This window comes from Scyliorhinus canicula, chromosome 18, assembly GCF_902713615.1.
Source record: "Scyliorhinus canicula chromosome 18, sScyCan1.1, whole genome shotgun sequence".
Classification (NCBI taxonomy): domain Eukaryota; kingdom Metazoa; phylum Chordata; class Chondrichthyes; order Carcharhiniformes; family Scyliorhinidae; genus Scyliorhinus; species Scyliorhinus canicula.
Window position 1 is genome coordinate 97,156,867 of NC_052163.1, and position 24,122 is coordinate 97,180,988.

General features: G+C 52.3%; 1 protein-coding gene across 1 annotated transcript in view; it reads right to left on the reverse strand.

The window, feature by feature from the left end:
• Positions 1 to 24,122, reverse strand: part of LOC119953484 (cation channel sperm-associated protein subunit delta-like) — a 760,311-nt gene that overhangs the window by 55,710 nt on the left and 680,479 nt on the right. The window contains exon 19 of the mRNA XM_038777815.1: positions 16,752 to 16,886. Within this exon, the coding sequence (XP_038633743.1) occupies positions 16,752 to 16,886 (135 nt within the window). The remainder of the gene's footprint in view (positions 1 to 16,751; positions 16,887 to 24,122) is intronic.

Below are 24,122 nucleotides of genomic sequence, written 5' to 3' on the forward strand. Positions count from 1 at the left end.
TGGTGGGTTGGGGAGTAGGCTGGGGCCCCGATGGGTCATGTGCAAGCCTCTTTCCCGCGGGTCGGGCTGAGGGGCGGGCTCGGGTTGGAGCGCGGGCTTTCTTCCCGCGCTGGAGGAATTGGGGGCGGGGCCAGCACTGATAGGGAGGGATTGGTGGCTTGTTTCACCGGGGGGGAGGGTTATGGCTACGGCGGGAGAGGCCGGGGTCAGCAGAAGTCAGCTGACTCATGGAAGCATAATGTTGGGGGTAACGCAGCTAGGGGAGGTCCTAGCTTGGGGGGGGAGAGGGGGCTTGGGGGGGGGAGGAGGCGGGGGGGGGGGGGGGGTTCCGGGTTGTTGCTGCAGGGACTGTGAGGGAAGGGATGGCGAGGGGGGGATTGGGTGGGGGGTCTTCCACCGTGGGAAGCGGGCCTGGGGGTTTCCCTGGACACGTGGTGGGTTGAGGAAGGGGTCTGGCTGACAGGCACAGAGGGAAGGGGACGGCCCCCCCGGATTCGGTTGGTTACATGGACTGTGAGGGGGCTGAATGGTCCAGTGAAGCGGTCTCGGGTGTTGGCTCACTTGAGGGGGCTGGGAGCGGATGTCGCTATGCTCCAGGAGACGCACCTCAGGGTTACGGATCAGGTGAGGTTACGAAAAAGTTGGGAGGGATAGGTGTTCCACTCGGGGCTTGATGCAAAGAACTATGGGGTGGCAATCTTTGTGGGCAAGAGCCTATCGTTCGTCGCATCCAAAGTGGTGGCAGACTCTGCAGGGCGATATGCGATGGTGAGTGGGAGACTTCAGGGGGAGCAAGTGGTCTTGGTCAATGTCTACGCCCCCAACTGGGACGATGCGGGCTTCATGCGGCGTATGCTGGGCCTGATCCCGGACCTGGAGACAGGAGGATTGATTATGGGTGGGGACTTTAACACGGTGCTGGATCCGGCTCTGGATCGTTCGAAGTCCAGGACGGGCAGGAGGCCGGCAGCGGCCTCGGTGCTGAGGGGGTTTATGGACCAGATGGCGGGGGTCGACCCTTGGAGAATTTTGGAACCGGGGGGGTAGGGAGTTCTCCTTTTTGTCCCATGTTCATAAGGCATACTCCCGAATTGACTTCTTCGTGCTTAGCAGGGCGTTGATCCCGAGAGTGGTGGGGGCGGAGTATTCGGCGATAGCTATCTCTGATCATGCCCCACATTCGGTAGACTTGGAGCTGGGTAAAGGGAAGGATCAGCGACCGATGTGCAGGTTGAATGTGGGGCTGCTGGCAGAAGAGGAAGTGTGTGAACGGATCCGTAGGGGTTTAGAGAGGTATTTGGAAACTAATGATAACGGGGAGGTACAGGTTGGGATGGTTTGGGAAGCACTAAAGGCAGTAGTCAGAGGGGAGTTGATATCCATCCGGGCGCACAGGGAGAGGGTCGAGAGGGTGAGACGGGTGGCAGAGATGGTCAGGGTGGATAGGAGTTATGCAGACAACCTGGAGAAGAGGCTTTTGAGGAAGCGGCGCAGTCTCCAGGCGGAATTTGATGTTTTGACCACCCGTAAGGCGGAGGCGCAGTGGAGGAGGGCACAGGGGGTGGCGTACGAACACGGGGAGAAGGCGAGTCGGATGTTGGCCCACCAGCTCCGGAAGCTGGAGGCGGCTAGGGCAATTGGGGCAGCCACGGATGTAGATAGGAACCTAGTGCGGGGTGGAAAAGACATCAACAGGGTGTTCAGATCCTTCTACGAGGGGCTGTACCGGGCAGTTCCCCCCGGGGAAGCAGGCAGGATGGATCGCTTTTTGGATAAGCTGGAGTTCCCAAGAGTAGGGGACGAGCGGGTGGAGGGTTTGGGGGCCCCAATCGATTTGGAGGAGCTGGTGGCGGCATTGGGCAGCATGCAGACAGGGAAAGCGCCGGGGCCGGATGGGTCCCCGGTGGAATTTTACAAGAAATTTATAGATCTGCTGGGCCCGCTGCTGGTGAGAACCCTGAATGAGGCTAAGGAGGCGGGGGTTCTGCCCCCGACGATGTCCAGGGCGATTATTTCTTTGCTCCTGAAGCAGGACAAGGACCCCCTTCAGTGTGGTTCCTATCGGCCGATCTCGCTCCTCAACGTAAATGTCAAGTTGTTGGCAAAGGTGCTGTCCAGGAGGGTGGAGGATGTGGCCCCGACGGTGATTCATGAGGATCAAACGGGGTTTGTAAAGGGGAGACAATTGAACGCCAACGTGCGGAGGCTCCTGAATGTCATGATGATGGCACCGGTGGCTGGGGAGTCAGAAATAGTGGCGTCTATGGATGCGGAGAAAGCTTTTGATAGGGTGGAGTGGAGCTACCTGTGGGAGGTGTTGCAGAGGTTTGGATTTGGCGAAGGGTTCATTAGCTGGGTGAGGCTACTGTACAGCTCCCCGGTGGCGAGTGTAGCGACGAACGGGAGGCAGTCGGAGGACTTTCGGCTCTCCAGAGGAACGAGGCAGGGGTGCCCCTTGTCTCCCCTGCTCTTCGCGTTAGCAATTGAGCCCCTGGCCATGGCGCTGAGGGACTCGAAGAGTTGGAGGGGGATTGTGCGGGGGTGGGGGGGGGAGGAACACCGTCTGTCACTATATGCGGATGATCTGCTGTTGTATGTCGGGACCCGGTTGAGGGGCTGCCAGAGGTGCTGAAGATACTCAAGGAGTTTGGGGACTTTTCGCGATATAAGCTCAATGTGGGGAAAAGCGAGCTGTTTGTCCTGCACCCGGGGGGTCGGGAGAGAGAGATAGGGGAACTCCCATTCAAGAGGGCTGAGAAGAGTTTCAGGTATCTGGGGGTCCACGTGGCTAGGACCTGGGGGGCTATGCATAGGCTCAATTTTACGAGGCTGGTGGGGCAGATGGAGGAGGGGTTCAGGTGGTGGGATGCGCTGCCGCTCTCGCTGGCGGGCAGGGTCCAGTCGGTTAAAATGGCGGTGCTCCCGAGGTTTTTGTTCCTTTTCCAGTGCCTCCCCATGCTGATCCCGAAGGCTTTCTTCAGAAGGGTCAACAAGTCGATTTTGGGGTTTGTGTGGGCGGGGAAGGCCCCGAGAGTAAGGAGGGTATTTTTGGAGCGAAGAAGGGAGGTCGGGGGCATGGCGCTGCCCAAATTATGTGGATATTATTGGGCGGCGAACGTGGCAATGATTCGTAGGTGGGTGACGGAAGGGGAGGGTGACGCATGGAAAAGAGTGGCGGCAGCGTCCTGTGCAGGCACGAGTCTGGAGGCTTTGGTGACGGCCCCAGTCCCGCTCCCCCCGGCAAAGTACTCTTCGAGTGCGGTGGTGGTTGTATTCCTTAAAATTTGGGGACAGTGGAGGCGGCATAGGGGGGAAGTGAAGGCCTCGGTTTGGGCCCCGATACGAGGCAATCATCGTTTTGCGCCAGGGAGAATGGATGGGGGATTTGGGAGCTGGCACAGGGCGGGCATCAGACAGTTTGGGGACCTCTTCCTGGATGGAAAGTTCGACTCTGGAGGAGCTGGTGGGGAAGTGGAACCTCCCCCCTGGGAACGCCTTTAGGTACTTGCAGGTCAGGGACTTTGTTAAGGGGCAGGTGGCGGAGTTCCTGCGGCTGCCGCCAAGGGGGGTGCAGGATAGGGTGCTTTCAGGGATGTGGGTCGGGGAAGGGAAGATCTCGGCTATCTACCAGCTGATGCAGGAGGAAGAGGAGGCCTCAGTAGATGAGCTCAAAGTGAAATGGGAGGAAAAGATAGGGGAAGGGATTGGGGATGGGATGTGGTCGGACACCCTGGAAAGGGTGAATTCTTCCTCCTCTTGCGCGTGGCTCAGCCTAATCCAGCTGAAGGTGCTGCACAGGGCTCATATGACGGGGGCTAGGATGAGCCAGCTTTTTGGAGGGGAGGACACGTGTGGAAGGTGCTTGGGCGGCCCAGCAAACCACACCCATATGTTTTGGGCATGTCCGGCCCTGGAGGGGTTTTTGGAAGGGGGTGGCGGGGATTTTGTCGGATGTGGTTGGGTCCAGAGTCAGGCCGGGCTGGGGGCTCGCGATCTTTGGAGTTGCTTTGGAGCCAGGAGTGCAGGAGGCGAGAGAGGCCGGCATTCTGGCCTTTGCGTCTCTAGTAGCCCGGCGTAGGATTCTGTTGCAGTGGAGAGATGCGTGGCCCCCTAGTCCGGAGACCTGGGTCAACGACATGGCCGGGTTCATTAAGTTGGAGAGGATGAAATTTGCCCTGAGGGGATCGGTACGGGGGTTCTTTCAGCGGTGGCAGCCCTTTCTCGATTTCCTGGCGAAGGGGTAGAGAGAGATCAGTCTCTGCAGCAACCTGGGGGGGTGGGTTTGGGGATGGTCGGGAGGTTCGATTTTGCAGCGGTGGGTTCGTTCTGTTTTCTTTTTTTCTGTTCTTTTTTGTATAACCATTTGCTATTTGTTACTATTTATTTTGGGGGGGGTGAGTTCTGCTCTAGCTTCGGTGTGGAAGCACGATATGTATGTTTTAATTTGAGGGAAACCTTTGTTATTGTTATTAGAAAACTTGAATAAAAATTATTTTAAAAAAAAGAAATATGTGTTACGGTTGTTGGAGGGGAGGGGACCCTTGAAGTCTATACTGAGATGTTCAAAGGGGCGGAATGCCTTGATCAGATGCGCTCGATCGGGGCGGTAGAAGTGCAGTTTGCACTCGGCGCAGACGTGGCAATCCCTGGTGACGGTCCTGACTTCCTCAACGGAGTAGGGCAGGTTGCGGGTCTTAATAAAATGGTAAAAACGGGTGACTCCTGGACGGCAGAGGTCCGTGTGGAGGGAGCGGAGGCGGTCGATCTGCACGCTGGCGCAGGTACCGCGGGATAGGGCATCGGGAGGCTCGTTGAGCTTCCCAGGACGATACAAGATATCGTAGTTGTACGTGGACAACTCGATCCGCCACCGCAAGATCTTGTCGTTCTTGATCTTGCCCCTCTGTGCATTATCGAACATGAAAGCTACTGACCGTTGGTCTGTGAGGAGGGTAAACCTCCTGCCGGCCAGATAGTGCCTCCAATATCGCACAGCTTCGCTATGGCCTGTGCCTCCTTTTCCACCGAGGAATGGCGGGTTTCGGAAGCGTGGAGGGTTCGTGAGAAGAAGGCCACGGGTCTGCCAGCTTGGTTCAGGGTGGCCGCCAGAGCTACGTCAGACGTGTCGCTCTCGACCTGGAATGGGAGGGACTCGTCGATAGCATGCATCGTGGCCTTTGCGATATCCGCTTTGATGCGGCTACAGGCCTGGCGGGCCTCCATCGACAGGGGAAAGGAGGTGGACTGGATGAGGGGCGGGGGAGTTCCATCAGGGGGTGCATGCGTTCGGGATCAGGGCCTATCACTCCGTTACGCACTACGTAGCCAAGAATGGCTAGACGGTCGGTGCTAAACACGCACTTATCCTTTTTGTAAGTTAAATTAAGGAGTTTTATGGTTTGGAGGAATTTTTGGAGGTTGATGTCGTGGTCCTGCTGGTCATGGCCACAGATGGTGACATTATCGAGATACGGGATGGTGGCCTGTAATCCGTGCTTGTTGACCATTCGGTCCATCTCCCGTTGGAAGACCGAGACTCCATTTGTGACACCGGATGGAACCCTGAGGAAGTGGTAGAGGCGCCCATCTGCCTCAAACGCGGTGTACTTTCGGTCACTCACGCGGATGGGGAGCTGGTGGTAGGCGGACTTAAGGTCCACCGTGGAAAAAACTTTGTATTTCGCGATCCTGTTAACCAGGTCGGAAATACGGGGGAGAGGATACGCGTCCAGCTGCGTAAACCTGTTGATGGTCTGACTGTAATCAATGACCATCCGGTTTTTCTCCCCAGTCCGAACTACCAGCACTTGGGCTCGCCAGGGACTGTGCTGGCCTCGATAACTCCTTCCTTAATGAGCCTCTGGACCTCGGACCCGATGAAGGTCCGGTCCTGGGCACTGTATCGTCTGCTCCTAGTGGCGACAGGTTTACAATCTGGGGTGAGATTAGCAAACAAGGTAGGCGGGTCCACTTTGAGGGACACGAGGCTGCAGACAGTAAGAGGGGGAATAGGGCCGCCGAATTGGAAGGTCAAGCTCTGCAGGTTGCACTGGAAATCCAGGCCCAAGAGTGCCGGAGCGCATAGACGGGGAAGGATGAGGAGTTTGAAGTTTTTGAAAACCCTCCCCTGGACCGTGAAGTCCGCTATGCAGCATCCGGTGATTTGGACAGAGTGCGAACCCGAGGCCAATTCAATCTTATGCTTAACTGGATGGATGGGGAGCGCGCAGCGTCTTACCGTGTCGGGGTGGATGAAACTTTCCGTGCTCCCGGAGTCCAGCAGGCATCTCGTTTTGTGTCCGTTGAGCTGGATCGTTGTCGTAGTCTTGGTGAGCTTGCGTGGTCACGACTTGTTGAGTGTGATGGAAGCAAGTCGTGGCGAGAGTTCCAGATCCTCCTCGGTGGCAGAGTAATCGCTGGCACGGCCTTCCGTGTTGGCCCAAGATGGCGGCGCCCAGGACCCGCACGTGGAATCGGGGTCCCAAGATGGCGGCGCCCAGGACCCGCACGTGGAGCTGGGGCCCCAAGATGGCGGCGCCCATGGCCTGCACATGGCGTCTGGGTCCCAAGATGGCGGCGCCCGTGGGAACCTCGTGGCGGCTGGGGGCAGTGTTAGCGGCGTCTGCGGGCCGGTCGGGGCAGGTGGAGTGCGGGTTGCGAGGACCGTGGGGCCGTTGCGGGGGCCGGAAGGCGGGCCGGAGAGGTTGGTGCGCGGGGGGGGGGGGGGGCATCCGTGGTCGCTCCGTGGAACAGCAGCGACCGACTTGGTCTGGCAGACCACCGCGTAGTGGCCCTTCTTCCCGCAGCTCTTACACAGAGCGGAGCGGGCCGGACAGCGCAGGCGGGGAGCTTGGAGAGGCCGCAAAAATAGCAACGGGGCCCTGCTAGTTTGTCGGAGCAACCCGCAGCGCAGGCCTGGGGGTGGTTGGGGTCCACAGAGGACGGGGGTGGCGCGTGCCATGAAGTCCAGGGGGTTGCTGCGCGGCCGGGGGCGTATGCGCGGGCGTTCAGGTCAGCAACCTCCAGGGAGGTTGCAAGGGTCCGTGCCTCAGCTAGGCTGAGGGCGTTCTTCTTCAGTGTCAGGCTTCGGTGGCGACACTGAAAGTCCAGACCGAGCAGCAGGGGGGGCGCAGAGGTGAGGGAGGATATAAAGTTTGAAACGGGCGTATTCGGTGCCTTGGATCGAAAGATCTGCAATACAATACCCCTTGATTTTGACCGAGTGGGACCCGAACGCGAGGGCGATAGTTTGGGAGGCGGGATAGGTGCGCAGGGAGCAGCGCCTTACCATTTCTGGGTGAATAAAGCTCTCTGTGCTCCCGGAGTCGAAGAGGCAGGTGGTGTCGCGCCCGTTGATTTGGACCTGCATCATGGAGTTCCGTAGGTGTTTCGGCTGTGATTGGTCGAGGGTGATCTCTCCCAGTTGCGGGTAGTCCGAGTCCTCAGCTGAGTCGGACTCACAAAATGGCTGCTCGGAGTCACAAAATGGCCACCACCGTCGGTTGAACGTGGGCTTGGGAGCTCGATTTTTGGGCCAGATGAGACTTTTGTTTCGGAACCTTGGGCCCAGCTAGGCAGACCTTTGCGAAATACTCCTTCTTTCCGCAGTCGTTGCCGATAGCAGAGCGGGCTGGGAAACGCTGACGAGGGTGCTGGCCTTGCTCACAGACATAGCACGGTGTGCCCCCAGTGTGAGTGGGTCGCCACGCGGCGCAGGCCTGTAGCGTGGACGAGTTTGGAGGGGACCGAGAGGGACTCGCAAGGTCCGCGGAATATGTGCGGAGATTATGGTGGGCCACTACCAGAGAGGAGGCGAGCGTTACCGTGCCTTGGAGATCTTTTGCTCCGTCTTCAAGGAGTCGCTGCCTGATGTGCGTGGATCGTATACCGGACACGAAAGCATCTCGGATGAGCAAGTTCATATGGACTTCTGCCATCACCTCCTTGTGGTCACAGTTCCTAGTGAGTGCGGTGAGTATTTCCATGTACTCATCTAACGTTTCCCCAGAGCGCTGCCGGCAGGTCGAGAGTGTGGTAGTATGACTAGGGAGATTACGGTACCTTAGAACCATGCTGCCATTGGTGCAGAAGACTCGCTGCCCATTGGCCCAGGCAAGTCATGTGCCTCTCTGCCAATTGGCTGAGGCTAGTCATGTGACTACCTGCCGATTGGCTGAGAGGTTGGTAGATCTGCCTACGAGGCGGGGTATAAGAACCCGTACCGGGTGGCAGTCGGCCTTTCTCTGTGCGTCTACTGATGGGCACACATCTACTGTATTAAAGCCTGTTGTTTGGAACTACTTCTCGACTCGAGTCCAATTGATGGTGCATCAATTTAATACACTAGAATTTTGAAATGGAGCTACGGATCAAGCCAGACTGCCTCCGTATCAGCCCGCATGCTGCAATCGCGTCAGCAACGTTTAAACATTGGCTGGCATGTTTTAACAGCTACCTCACCACAGCAGAAAACCGCCCGACAAGGGAACAGAAACCCCACATCCTCCACTCGTGTGTTGGCACCGCCGTTTACTCTCTGATAGAGGATGAATTGGACTATGACGCCGCTATGGATCTGCTGAAGGGACATTTCATCAGGCCAGTGAATCAGGTCTATGCGCGGCACCTACTGGCTACGAGGCAACAATTCCCCGGTGAGTCCCTCGACGAATTCTATCGGGCCCTCATTGACCTGGGGAGAAATTGCGCCTGCCCGCAGGTCACTGCAGCGGAGCACACCGAACTCTTGATCAGGGACGCCTTCGTGGTGGGCATGTAATCATCCCAGATACGCCAGAGGCTTCTGGAAAAGGACACTTTAAGCCTCGCTGAGGTACGGACCCTTGCATCCTCCTTGGAGGTCGCTGACCGCAATGCCCGCACATATGCCCCCGGCCGCGCAGCGGCCCCTTGGGCAGTGTGGCACGCAACCCCCGTCCCCCCTGCCGACTCTGACCCCCCCCCAGACATGCGTTGCAGGGCGTCCCGATAAGCCCACGGGCCCCCGCTGCTACTTTTGCGGTCAGGCCCCCACAAGTGACTACTCCATGATGGATGACGACTCTGAGTTCCTGCCACGACTCACCGCAGTGACGCTGGATCAAACTCGGCCCCGCACGCTTTCCACAGCAACCACACAGATCCTCCTCAATGGTCATGAGACGAGCTGCCTACTGGACTCCGGGAGCACAGAGAGTTTCGTCCACCCCGACACGGTAAGACGCTGCGTGCTCCCCGTTCACCCAGTAAAACACAAAATCGCTCTGGCCTCTGGTTCGCACTCAGTCCAAATCACCGGGTGCTGCGTGGCGGACCTCACGGTCCAGGGGAGGGTTTTAAAAACTATAAACTCCTCGTCCTTCCCCGCCTCTGCGCACCGGCACTCCTAGGACTGGATTTTCAGTGCAACCTGCAGAGCTTAACCTTCAAATTCGGCGGCCCTATTCCCCCCCTTACTGTCTGCAGCCTTGTGTCCCTCAAGGACGACCCCCCTTCCTTGTTTTCAAACCTCATCCCGGATTGCAAACCCGTCGCCACCAGGAGCAGACGATACAGTGCCCAGGTCCGGACCTTCATCAAGTCCGTGGTCCAAAGGTTTCTGAAGGAAGGAGTCATAGAGGCTAGCAACAGTCCCTGGTGAGCACAAGTGCTGGTGGTTAGGACTGGGGAGAAAAACCGGATGGTCATTGACTACAGTCAGACCATCAACAGGTTTACGCAGCTGGACGCATATCCTCCCACCCGTATCTCCGACCTGGTTAACAGGATCGCGCAGTACAAAGTCTTTTCTACGGTGGACCTTAAGTCTGCCTGTCACCAGCTACCCATCCGCGCGAGGGATCGAATGTACACAGCTTTCGAAGCGGATGGGCGCCTCTACCACTTTATAAGGGTTCCATTCGGTGTCAAAAATGGGATCTCGGTCTTCCAAAGGGAGATGGACCGAATGGTTGACCAATATGGTTTACGGGAAACCTTCCCATATCTCGACAATGTCACCATCTGCGGCCATGACCAGCAGGACCACGACATCAACCTCCGTAAATTCCTCCGTACCGCAAAACTCCTTAACCTCACTTACAATAAGGATAAGTGCGTGTTTCGCACCGACCGTCTAGCCATCCTCGGCTACGTAGTGATAGGCCCCGACCACGAACACATGCACCCCCTAATGGAACTTCCCCTCCCCAACTCCCTGAAATCCCTCAAACGCTGTCTGGGCTTCTTTTCCTATTATGCTTAGTGGGTCCCTAACTACGCCGACAAAGCCCGCCCTCTCATTCAGTCCAACACGTTCCCCCTGTCGATGGAGGCCTGCCAGGCCTTTAGCCGCATCAGAGTAGTTATCGCAAAGGCCACGATGCGCACTATCGACGAGTCCCTCCCATTCCAAGTCGAGAGCGACGCGTCTGATGTAGCTCTGGCAGCCACCCTCAACCAAGTGGGCAGACCAGTGTCCTTCTCCCAGACCCTCCACGCCTCCGAAATCCGCCATTCCTCGGTGGAAAAGGAGGCACAGGCCATAGTAGAAGCTGTGCGACATTGGAGGCACTATCCGGCTGGCAGGAGGTTCACCCTCGTCACAGACCAACGGTCAGTGGCCTTTATGTTTGATAATGCACAGAGGGGCAAGATTAAGAACGACAAGATCTTGCGGTGGCGGATCGAGTTGTCCACGTTGAACTACGATATCTTGTATCGTCCTGGGAAGCTCAACGAGCCTCCTGATGCCCTGTCCCGCAGTACCTGCGCCAACGCATAGGTGGACCGCCTCCGCACCCTCCACGCGGACCTCTGCCATCCAGGGGTAACCCACTTCTTTCATTTCATTAAGACCCGCAACCTGCCGTACTCCATCGAGGAGGTCAGGACTGTGACCAGGGAATGCCACATTTGCGCAGAGTGCAAGCCGCACTTTTACCGCCCCGAGCAGGCGCATCTGATAAAGGGTTCCCGCCCCTTTGAACGTCTCAGCATGGCGTTAAAAGGTCCCATCCCCTCCAACAACCACAACACGTATTTCTTAAATGTGATTGACGAGTACTCCCATTTCCCGTTCGCCATCCCCTGCCCCGACATGACCACGACAACCATCATCAAAGCCCTCCACTCCATTTTCTCCCTGTTCAGTTACCCCACATACATCCACAGCGACCGGGGGTCCTCCTTTATGAGCGACGAGCTGCGTCAATTCCTGCTTAGCAGGGGCATCGCCTCTAGCAGGACGACCAGTTATAACCCCTGGGGTAATGGTCAGGTCGATAGGGAGAATGGTACGGTCTGGAAGACCGTCCTGCTGGCCCTGCGGTCCAGGTGTCTCCCGGTTTCCCACTGGCAAGAGGTCCTCCCAGACGCCCTCCACTCTATTTGGTCTCTCCTCTGTACTGCCACGAATCAAATACCTCACGAACATCTTCTTGTTTTCCCCAGGAAGTTGTCCTCAGGAACCCCGCTCCCAACCTGGCTGGCCACCCCTGGGCCCATCCTGCTCCGGAAGCATGTGCGGGTGCATAAGTCCGACCCGTTGGTTGAATGAGTCCAGTTACTCCATGCGAACCCGCAGTATGCGTACGTGGAGTATCCCGACGGACGACAGGACACGGTCTCCCTTCGGGACCTGACACCCGCCGGTGTGCGGCCGCAACACCCAGCACCAGCACCCCCCCTCCAGTCCCGACCGCACCCAGCGCCCCCGCAACCCAGCGCACAGGAACCCCCTCCCCTGGCCCGGCTACCGCTAGCACCGACCAGGGGTATGGCCACAGGACCATGACCGCCGCTTCTGGAGTCACGGGCGACCACTGCTCCAACATCACCGGCACCGCTGCGCAGGTCTAGCAGGACATTGAAGGAACCCACCCGGCTGATCGAGTCAATTTGATGTTCTGATGGACCTTATGGACTCTTTGTGTTCGTGCACATGTCCTTTGCATGTTTCTTTTCATTTTTTTAACTTGTTGTTCGCTTGTATACTGTGTGCAGTGATATTGCCTTTTGCACGTTCGTCGCGGGCCAGTGGGCAGCCGTAGATACCTCGGTACAACTTGAATTATCTCTAGTCATACTACCAGTCTTATGGAGCACCCCCCCTCTCTCTCTTCCACCTCTCCTCCCCCCCCGGCTTCTTTCTCAACAAGGGGTGAATGTGGTAGTATGACTAGGGAGATTACGGTTCCTTAGAACCATGCTGCCATTGGTGCAGAAGACTCGCTGCCCATTAGCCCAGGTAAGGCATGTGCCTCTCTGCCAATTGGCTGAGGCTAGTCATGTGACTACCCGCCGATTGGCTGAGAGGTTGGTAGCTCCGCCTATGAGGCAGGGTATAAGAACCCGTACCGGCTGGCAGTCTGCCTTTCTCTGTACGTCTACTGCCGGGCACACATCTAGTGTATTAAAGCCTGTTGTTTGGAACTACTTCTCGACTCGAGTCCAATTGATGGTGCATCAGAGAGCAAATGCCAGGCGTGTACCTCGTTTATTGGCTTAACGAAGCGCTTCCGCAGGATTTTGACCGTCTCGTACGTGGTGGCCTTCTCGATCGTGGAGGAGAGTCTGTGGCCCACCCTGGCGTGTAGTAAGCTCAGCTTGCGAGGTCCGTCGACTGGAGTGTCTGAGGAGTTCAGATAGGCCTCAAAACACCAAAGCCAGTATTTAAAAATTTCTGCAGCCCCCGGCGACCAAGCGTCCAAATTGAGCTTCTCCGGCTTTAGACCGCTGTCCATCTTGAAGTAATCTGCTAATTAAATTGAGATACCCTCAATTACAACTCGAGAGAGATGATTGGTAATACAAAGGCTTTAATTAGCAGAGAACCAGACAGCTACCGAGAACTGTGCTCGCTGCACACTGCCCACTGAATGTTACCTTATATGTGGCTCTCTGGTTCCAAACCCAGTCTTAAAGAGATCATTACATTAAAGGTGCAGTAATCATTCATCACAGGGCTATATTGGAGCACCCCACCGGAGCAGTCCAGGCATCGGGAGCACATCTTGAAGATGCCCGCTCAATGACGTCCCTGGTTGCTGTATGGAAGTTGTTATAGCAATTCCCCTTTTTAGTCTGGGGCCTCCAGACAGTGGATATTAGCCAATACTTCAGCGGGTAATCCTTGTCACCCAAGAGCCAACTGCTCACCGAGGAAATGCCTTGAAGGTGCCGGGAATCAACGAATGCTCCAGGATGTATGAGTCATGCATGGTGCTTGGGTATCGGATGTGCATGCTGTGCTGCATGATGTCACAGATTAACTGCACATTCAGGGAGTGGAAACCCTTTTGATTGAAGAAGGGCACTCCCTAATGAGCCAATACTCGTAGGGGGACATTTGTTTGCTCATGGCAAATGAATGGAATCCGTTTTGCCACTGATGAATGGCATTAACTGTCAACCATGACCCCCCTTCATGTTGGGATGGGAGAATCGATGCAGCTGTTCCCCATTCAGTGTAGCCTCCAAGGCTGCATTACTGTCTTCCACTGTAGCTATTTAAAATTTGACGTGAAGCTATTGAGTTGAGTCGATCCCTTTCAAATCACAAAATTGGAAATCTGGCTTGCTCTTGCTTCCAGGGCAACAGGCTCTGGATTTGGTGTCATTGACCTGGATCCTGTGCACTGCAGCAGCATAAGTGAGTGAGCATGAGTGAGCATGCATTGATAAGGAGCCTCAGAGCCCAGTTTCATGGCCCTCCCAGACAGAACCAATGTTACTTTTGCTTTTGGAACACTCGATTTTACATGAGCATTGAGATGGTGATGCTGCACCTTTTATTATAAGACAGAGTTTGACCCACCCTCCCTCACTGTCCACATCCCTCTGATTTACTTGGAGCCTCACTATGTGCAGGTAGAGATGCCACGGGTGTGATTCTCCAATATTGGGCCCAAGAGTTTGCGCAGTCGCGTTTCACGACAGCGCGAACCGGGCCCGGTCGCGTACAATTCTACGACGCTGGAGCAGTTCACGCCGCTCCAGCCTCCTTACGTGGTGCCAAATGGGCGCCGCTCTAACCCACGCATCGCAGTTGGGCCGCGCCAACCTGCGCATACGCGGGGTACTTCTTTTGCGCGCCGGCCCCAACCAACATGGAGCCTGTGTTCAGTGGCCGGTCGCGCGAGAAGTAGGCCCCGGGGGGTGGGGGGGAGAGGCCGGGCCACCAATTGGTGGGCCCCGATCATGGGCCAGACACCATCGGAGCCCCCCCCCCGCCCCCGGTGAAGGAGCCCCCCCATCCCCCACAGACTGCCACCCCCCCCGACCATTCCCGCAGAGTTCCCGCTGGCAGCGACCAGGGGTGAATGGCGCAGGCGGGACTCTGTCGCATTGGAGCAGCCGCTCGGCCCATATGGGCCGGAGAATCGGCAGCCACCCCGATTCCAGTGGCCGGCGTCGCGCCAAACGCACCGGCGCAAATGGCGCCATTTCTCTGCACCTCGGAAAATCGCGTGCCGGCGTCGTGGCCCGGTTGCGGCAATTCTCCGGTGCAGGGTTCGGAGAATCGCCGCCCCACATGTTATTCTCCAGGTTCCCCCATTAATACTGGGTCCTGCCATTGGGGTGGTGGACATTGACACATTCCCCCCCTGAGCCCATCACCTATGAAGCACCTGTGCCTCACATGGACCTGTACCCATCCCATTTGTAGGCTGTGTACGCCGTCACTTACAGGGGCTCTCCCACCCTGCCATGAGAGCTTCGCATACATATTATGTGCTCCCTATTTACAGGCAGCGGATGCCCCATGTGACCATCCCCATATTCTCTGAACCCTAATACAAAGCCTGTCGCACCCAGAGATCTTGATTATAGGGGAGCCCTGCACATCAAGCTTTCGCATTTTTCCTTTGAAGCACAAAGCCCTTATCTCTCCCTGCAGCTGGGATATGCCATGCTTCCAATCATTACCCCTGCTACATAGCCACTGCCCTTCTTCATTGTCTCCTTCCTCTGACTTCAGACTGAGGTCCAAATACTAACTATCATCTATGACTTCTTTCCATTTTCCAGCAGTAATGTCTGCATTCTGTAATGCCTATCCGTCAGCCCCTGAACTTAAACAGGTGCGTGGACATTACTTCTGTTTCTAAAGAGGACTATGGACAACAGTGACCTTCACAAAGCACTGCAGCCAGCCTGTTTCGTGTTTATGCAAACCATTCCTAATATGCCACACTAATATGCACCCACCCCATAATCTGCTGTCTGCATGCATCCCCTTCCAGTAATACATGTGCTAGTCCTTAGACCCCCTTGTTTGTCTGCATGTCATGCAGCCTTGTCAGTGTCCACCTTCCTTCCCCTCGGTCTTCCCATTGCCTCCCATTATTCATCGTCTTGAACCACCTCCTTGCCCTCTGCCTGCCACTGTAAGCCCTTGACCAACTCCATTCCTTGCACAGTCTCCTTCCATATTGCCGCCCCTTATCTTTGTCTGCACCACCCCCCTCCCGACCCCCAGTCAAACCTGGGACTTTTGTTGCGGTGGCTGCACAAGTCCTGCAGGAGTGTTGTTCAGATGGACACTGGTGTGTGGAAAAGGGTGGTAGTAGGACCCTGTGCTCCCCAACCCCAAGCATAGTACTGATATGAGTTGGTAATACAAGAGGGTCCATGGGTCCAGCAGCACATGCTGTCTATGAAGGCCAGCCTGCCCCGGCAGGCTACTGTGCAGCGCATCAGAAGTATTGCAGCACTATGGCAGGTCGACTTTACATTTTGCACACGCCTCAAATCTCTGGTGAACTGAGGGTTGGCTTGTGCACATCAGCCTTTATCAATCAGGTTTAACATTGCCGGGATTTCCTGTTGGCGTGATGTAAGATTGAGAGGCCTGACGGGTCTCTGGCGACCAGCTTTTTTTTTTACTGAGCATGCAAATGAATGCAAATGGCGTTTGCACCACCTGCCAGCAGGTAGAGCATCCTGCCTTTAGGAGAATTGCAATGTGATTTTACACCGGCGGGTTTCCAACTTTTTGGCTCCTGCCAGATTCACCATGCCTGCCTGCCAATAAATCCATCGCAGATAGGTTGGGAGAATCCTGCCCTTAAGCTCTGAATTTAGACAGCTCAGACCAGTAGACCAATTTACAAAGAAGAGCACAATTTTCAGAATGGATCTTTATCAGAGGTAGGAACTTCAAATTATTTCCCTACTTAGCCTGGTGACAATTGTATTCCCATTGCTATTCTGGCAATGATTACCTAAATCTGCCGAGAGGAGTTATCAGAACATTGAACTTCCTGGAATGTATGGCTCAAAATGACATCAAGTTGTGCATTTACCAGCTGACTATTTCTTCTTAATATTTTAAATTTGTGACACCTTCTCGGTTTTTTGCCTAAATCAAGCATAGGATCAAGTGCGAGAGCAGGTGTAATGCCTGTTCTTGGCAGCTTGGATCTATGTTTCTTGTGGGGACCAAGAATTGGATTCAATTTGAATTGGTTTTTGGAGCAAGCAAATTGGTTGAATTGGTTTTTGGAGATGGATTAAGGACTTGCCCTGTCCATTCTGCACTTTGGCTTTGTAACTAAGAAAGGAATTAAATTTTAAAATATATATTTTAAATATATTTTTAATTTGTGACACTTTTCTCTGTTCTCTTACATTCTTTTACCTTTTTTCAGACCAGTTTTTATTTTAAGGTAAACACGTTTGAAAGCAGTAAATTTTCTTATTTTATTTACTCCACAAAACACTTTTTTCCAAAGCAGTTTCAACTCACAATAAGATCTGAAAGAACTTACAGCTGGAGCTCTGGTAACCAAGGAGCTGAATAATGTGCCGCCAAAGGGCATCCTAATGAAGCATAGTCATATGTCACAATTAGGTCTTCATTTGCTGAATTCGGTCGAAATAACTTGAGTGGATCATAGAAATTCCTGAAAAGAAATTAATGCTATCAGTATGAACATGGTCAAGGATGAGTTAAATTGTAAAGGTGTTTGGCAACAGAAATTTGTGTTTGAAAGATAATCAGCGGAATTCTCTGTCGGTGGGATCCTTCGGTCCACCGGCAGCGCACCTATGCCCGTGGGTTTCCTGACAGCATGAGGTAGCCACAATGGGAAACTCTATTGGCCTGCTGTGGGAATGGAGAATCCCATTGCGGGTGGGGGCACGGCGAGGCAGAAAATGTGGCTGGCAGACCGGAGAATCCCACCCAATAACTTGCACTTCTACAGCACTTTAAAATAGAAAAACATTTCAAGGAATTACACAAAGAAAAGGAAAATCTGATTGCCAAGCTAAAGAAGTGCGAACCAAGAACCATGTGGATTTTAAGAAGGATCTTCAAAGAGGAGATAGAGAGGAGAAAAGAGGTTCACAGAGTAAATTCTAGAGCAAGGGGCCAAGGCAGCTGAAGCGATAGTTCTCATTGGAAGAATGAATAGGACTAGGTGTGAAAAAAAGGCCTCAGACAGAGGAATTAAGAATCCAGGTGGAGCAATTCCAACCACTTTTATTCTGCTTTTAAAATGGGAAAATGACCAGACGCACAAAACGTTGGACCAAAAAAGGACTTATTAGGAAGAGAAATTTAGAGATTTGTCAATGTAGTAGGTTTAAGGAGAGTCTTGAAGGAAGAGCAAGAATGCAGATATATTCATAGGTCAGATTCCAGAGCTACATACAAACACATTAGGAGAAGGATTAGAAGTGCTGGCTTCACAAACGCTGAAACAAGGACTTGCAGCAAACAATGCTTTATTCACTAGCTGAGCAGCTACTCTGCCCGTATTCCATGCGAGAAGTCCCGTGCTCCCGACATATGACCCATTTTGTAGCTGCGTCCTCAGGTCATCTCGTGACCACTTGGTCTACATCTTCCCCATTTAATTTGAGACAACATGTGGTATAAGATATAACAATGTACATGGACAGAAACTGTGTACAAAAAAAATTAATAACATACAGATTGAACAGGCTAACAATGCATAAGTATTTACATTATATAAATAGTGTTACTACCAGATAGGAAGTTTCCGGAATGGAACCCGTGCTCAAAAACTAACTTTTACTTTAGTTTTAGAAAATGAGGATGAACAGAGTCATAGGACTTTCAATTTAACTACAAACAAAACATTCACTAAACATGGAAAGTTTGACTACAATAAGATACTCCTTCACTCCCATTTACCTTCACAAATGTACACAGATTTTAAGGATAACACAGGTTACAAAATATATCTTGTGCAATCAGGTTTTAATAAACACAGTCCCTGTAACCCAACAGGCTAACTGTGGTCATACAACACCCCTCTCTGATACCAAGTGGCAGATGACACTTAATTGATCTTCTGTGGAATTCCCCAAATGATTGTCACACACAAGTGTTTTCAAACTTCACTCCCAAAAAGAAAAAGCCTTCCTGTCCTAAAGATGTCCCTGGTTACTAAGCAACGCCTCACACTTTCTCCAATGCTCATTTACTTTCATGTTATAATTTTCCTAAGCTCAATGCAGTTTGAATTAAAAGCAAATACTCCCATATTTGCAAATAATTTTTTTTAACATGAATCTAACTAGAGTTATACCCTTCTCATACAGAAACACTAAATTAAACTCGCTTAAATCTATACCTAATCTCTAATATCCAACAATACAAATATATTTTCCAACTACCTCTGTTTCTGAAAATCTGGTGAGCGACAGATTAAGCTGTTGCAGCTGGTGCATAGCCCACCTTGTCTCCTTTTCCCGCACCCCTTTTGGTAGCATAAAGATTATATTCAAAGGCCAGTTATAGACTAGAGGCCGGATTCTCTGGCTGTGCCTGCCCAGCGTCTGGAGAACCCCGCCCGAGGTCAATGGACTTCTCCACTGTCGAATCATAGAATTTACTGTGCAGAAGGAGGCCATTCAGCCCATCGAGTCTGCACCGGCTCTTTGGAAAGAGCACCCTACCCAAGGTCAACAACTCCACCCTATCCCCATAACCCAGTAACGCCACCCAACACTAAGGGCAATTTTGGACACTAAGGGCAATTTATCGTGGCCAATCAACCTAACCTGCACATCTTTGGACTGTGGGAGGAAACCGGAGCACCCGGAGGAAACCCACGCACACACGGGGAGGATGTGCAGACTCCGCACAGACAGTGACCCAAGCCGGAATCGAACCTGGGACCCTGGAGCTGTGAAGCGATTGTGCTATCCACAATGCTACCGTGCTGCCCCTCCTTTTCTCGCCCATGCATTCTTGCAATGGATGAAAGAATCCAGCCCTAGGTGGTAGACTAATCCTGGAACCTTGTGTTTGGTTTGATCAGATGACCTGAGCATTTGGTTATGCCAGTTGGTTACGTTGTAGTTTTTCTCAGGCTGATGTCTGTAGCCATCTGGGATGGCCACTTACAATAAGAAACATGGACAGTCGCAAAGCATAATGGGAAAAATGGACAATGTAAGGTTCAGGCAGACTCAGAACCTGAATGTATATTTGTGAGCGAAGAATCCAGACAGCATCGAAACCCCCAACCTATTAGCATTTTGATGGCCCATCTCCATAAGACAAAAGACTGATACTTGAGCAACCGATACAATCCCAGACATTTCGGCGCCACTCCCTGTACCCAGGAAGCATCAACAACAGGGTCAATGACCGCTTAGGACACGCCCAGCCATCAAGGCACCCGCCGCTTTATTGGCTCAAATCAAATACAGTAATCAGGAACTACCCAATTAATAGGGTCCAAACCGAAGGACCGCCCAAAAAAGTGCAAAACGTCCCATGGATAAAGAGAGAGACCGCCATGCGTTCGATCTCTCTTGAAGCTGGCGCTCCGGCAACGTCAAGTTCAAGTTCAACGCCCGCTACCAGTTGGATGAGCCCAGCTGAGCAGCAGTTACTTCTTGAGACCTGATAGATCAAGATTCGAACAAAGGCCACTGTTCCTCTGACCTAAGCAGGGTGCCTGAAGTTAAGTACAGGTTGTCATAGTTGATAGGTGTAGTTTAACTAGTAGTGTCTATATGCATGGTTAATTGTGTGTGTAAATAAAGTACCCTTGATCTTGAACTAACTAACTGGTGTTTGGCTCTTTGATCGATACCCGGTTGAACCTTATGGTGGTATCATTCGATACCTGGTGACTGAGTAATATAATATCGATATCTAAAGAAAGAAGGGTAACCTGATTGATTGCCATATTTATAGCAGCTAAAAAAGGCAACAGCTATTGGCGACATTGACCCAGAAGTGACTGTGTCACTCCGAGAGAACCCACAAAACGGTTGAATTGGAAATCCAAATTGGCAAAGTAAAAGCAAACCACAAGCGTAAGATCAGCATCGATCAAATCTCCAAGATTCGGAAGTGTGTAATTTGCATGCGTACTACAAGATATATAAGGTAACCTTGATAGATTTTGTTGCGTGAAACTTTCGGGAGTTGCGTAAACCGGAAAATAGCTTGAGCCGTACCAATGTTTGCACCACCACTTTTTTCCCCCTTGTCCCAAATTCCCGGTAGAAAACAGAGATAATTGTAGAGATGGCAATGAAGGCAATGGAACGCCTACATCTCTAGGAATGCATCTACAAGAGCCCGAGGTCGCAGCGACCAACAGAGCAGAACAATGTCCCATATGGGAAGAGGAGGTTAGGAAATACCTAAAGGGAAAAGGATGGCCTCTATGGTCTGAGTTTTGTGTGAATGAGGAAACAGGTCCTGGGAGCATAGGACAAACTTGGTGGGACAACCTGACTGAGATCCACAAGAAGAATTTGAGTAGAGTCCAGAAGCCGATGGCAATCGTGTCCTGCTTGGCACAATTACGAGGCACAGAGGAGGTCGTGAGGACGCTCCGTAGACAACTTGAGGAGAAAGAGAAGAGTAGAGAGGGAAATGTTAGTGAGTGTGAGAGAGTAAATGAGTAACTCCAAGAGCAGCTAGCGGCCAAGGACAAGGAGATGGCTGATGTCAAACGGGCACACCAATCTTGTCTCGCTCACCTAAGTAGCTTTCAAATTCAATATGATAAGGCTTACCAGGACACACAACATGGGGTTTTGGTAAGAGAGGAGACAGTAAACCAAGCAGAACAGTTGAGAAAACAATGCGAGGACTTAAAATTCGGAGGACTACGCCAAGTGCAGGCAGCAAATTGCAAGATTGCAATCACTGCTCTCAGTTCAGAATGGGTTCAGAGATACCGTTGGCCCACAGTTAGATCAAGAAGATGGCCCCGATTGGCAGGAACTTAATTAAACGGCCCATCAATATGTGAACGAGACAGAAAGTCAGAATAGAGCCCCCCCAGGCCCCGAAAAGGAAAGCACCAGCACCACTGACTTCACAGGCAGCACCCAACCCAATGAATCCATCACCACACAGCGTAGAGTAACAACAGAAGAGCAACCCGATTTTGTGTACACCATCCCACTAACCATCACCCAGTTAAGAGATGCCTGTGATAAAATTGAAACTTTGCACACCACGTCAGACTCATACCACTTTTTCTAAGGATTAGGCAACAGACCATCATGTATGGTCTGGACGAGCAGGAAGAAGTAAAACTCATTGTAATGAGCCTTGACCCGTCTGTTAGTTCGGCCCTTTCCGACCCACAAAATGTAGTCTCCAAGACATGAAAACAGCAATCCTAGATGCCATTGGCTACAATAGAGGAGATCCAGTAGAAGGACTCAACTGGTGCAGATGAAAAAGAGAGAGCATCCAACAGCATTTGCTGGATGCCTCTGGATCCACTTCACCGCAGTATTCTGTGATTTAACACGTGCCCATTTATCTGTAGACAATACGGCCAAATTGACCCGTATTCTAGTCTCCCACGCCACGGAGGCAGGACAAAAGGCATGTGTGAATTATGACCCCTCAGACACAGCACACAATGAAGTGTGGGTACAGAAGTGATTATCAAGAGCTTGGGATCAGTCCCAACAGAAAAAGACAGAGTAGGAGAGAGTAGACGCCAACATGAATCCAGGAAGGACACACCAAGACCCCACATGGGTAAATGAAGGCAGAGGTAACACGCAGCACCCTAAAGTGCAGGGATGCTACAATTGCGGACACGAGGGACATTACGCCCAAGAATGCAATGCCCCCCCCCCCGAAACAACAATGGAATCAGTCCACAAATGCCCCACCTAGAAACAATGCCAGACCCATCCACAGCGTTAGCGCCCGATCAGATAATTTGGGCATAAATGGCACCAATTGACGGTGTTGGGACTCCCCAACTTGGGTCTGCGACACACTTTGGGATAAGTCCGGAAGACTGGTAGTTGCAGGCACAGTCCGAGGACACCCAGTAGAGTTCCTTTGGGACACAGGAGGGTCACGAACCACGTTAAACTCCTCCACAATGTACCAGTAAAATATGTGGCTCACTACAAACACCATCACTCTTAGTGGATTTACAGGGCACCTCCAGCAGGGACACATTACAGCCCCTGTGGGGATATCCAGATCGGTAACACTAAAGCTAAGCACTCAGTAGTTTTGGTAGATTTACCCCAGACAGCAGAGCACATCTTGGGAATAGATTTTATAAGCTCACAGAACCTTTCTTTCGACGCCGTAAATAAATGTGTGTGGAAAATGGCCAGAGCAGCACGAGCCCCCGCCATGCTCACAGTAGGAGACTACGCACACAGGATTAGTTCAGTGGGAGAGTACTGGTTTGATCCACAAACCATTACCACGGACAAAACTGTTCAAAAAGTTTTGAAGAGACATAAAGCATTGTTTGCCCAGCACAAGCATGATTGTGGTAAAATTCCAGGAATGGTCAACATTACAGGTCCCGATCCTAAGCCCCAAAAACAATACGGTTTTCCACAGCAAAACAAGGGAGAGATAGCTAAAGTAATCCAGAGTTTATTGGATCAAGGTGTAATTCGGCCCGCAACCTTAACGAACAATGCCCCGATCTGGCCCGTAAGAAAATCAGATGACCAGATGGTTCATGGCGACTGACCATCGATTATAGGGAATTAAACAAAGTAACTCTGTTAGCAGTCCCCACTGTTGCCACGAGTCTTGAGACCATGTTAAAACAGAGACTTCACTCAAAATATTTCATGGTTTTGGACATTAGCAATAGCTTTTGGTCCATTCCATTGGACAAAACGTGCCAGTTCAAATTTGTGTTCACTTTCCAGGGACAGCAGTACACGTGGACGTGCCTTCCACAAGGTTCCACAACTCCCCCTCCATTTTTCACAGACAATTGGCGAACGGATTAGCAAAAGGTTCCCGACCTGAATGCCTCGTTCAGTATGTGGACGACTTGCTCCTACAGACTGACACCAAGGAAGAGCACATTTAGCTTCTTTTGGAATTATTAGGACTCCTAACAGAAATTGGATACAAAATTAACCCCAAAAAAGTCCAAATTCTCCAAGAAAAGGTCACTTATTTAGGTACGCTCATAACGCATGGTAAGCGTGAGATAGAACAGAAATGGATAGATTCAATTGTAAAATTGCCCTTACCCGAAAATGTTACAGCACTCGGTCATTTTTAGGATGGTCGGATACTGCAGGAACCATATAGACGGTTTTGCCACAACAGCAGCCCCACTTTCCGAGCTCCTTAAGAAACGGGCCCCATGGAAATGGCTTCCAAAACACTCAGATGCCGTAGATACATTGAAACGCGTCCTGTGCACAGCCCCCGCTTTGCAGACGCCAGACCCACACTCCCCATATGCGATAGAGGTAGCGACCACCGACTGAATCCTTTTGGCCGTACTACAAGGCACGATCGTTTAGGACCTGTAGCCTATGCCTCACGAGTTTTAGATCCCGTAGAGCAGGGATTTTCAGCCTGCGAAAGGCACTTGCTCGCAGTTTTTTGGGCTGTACAATGCTTTTCATTCATAACAGGACTCAACCCCGTAACCATTTTGACCGAGCACACCCCGACACAGCTATTATTAGACGGTAGGCTAAAGGACAGCACAGTAAGCCAAATTTGTGCAGTACGCTGGACTCTACTCCTACAAGGACGCAACATTACAGTAAAGAGGATAATGACACACACGTTTCTGGCCGACAATTTTCAATATGCAGGAACCCCACATGAATGCGAGATCATTGCAGCCAAGCACAACACAGGCCCCTTTGTTCCCAAATCAGTGCCGAAA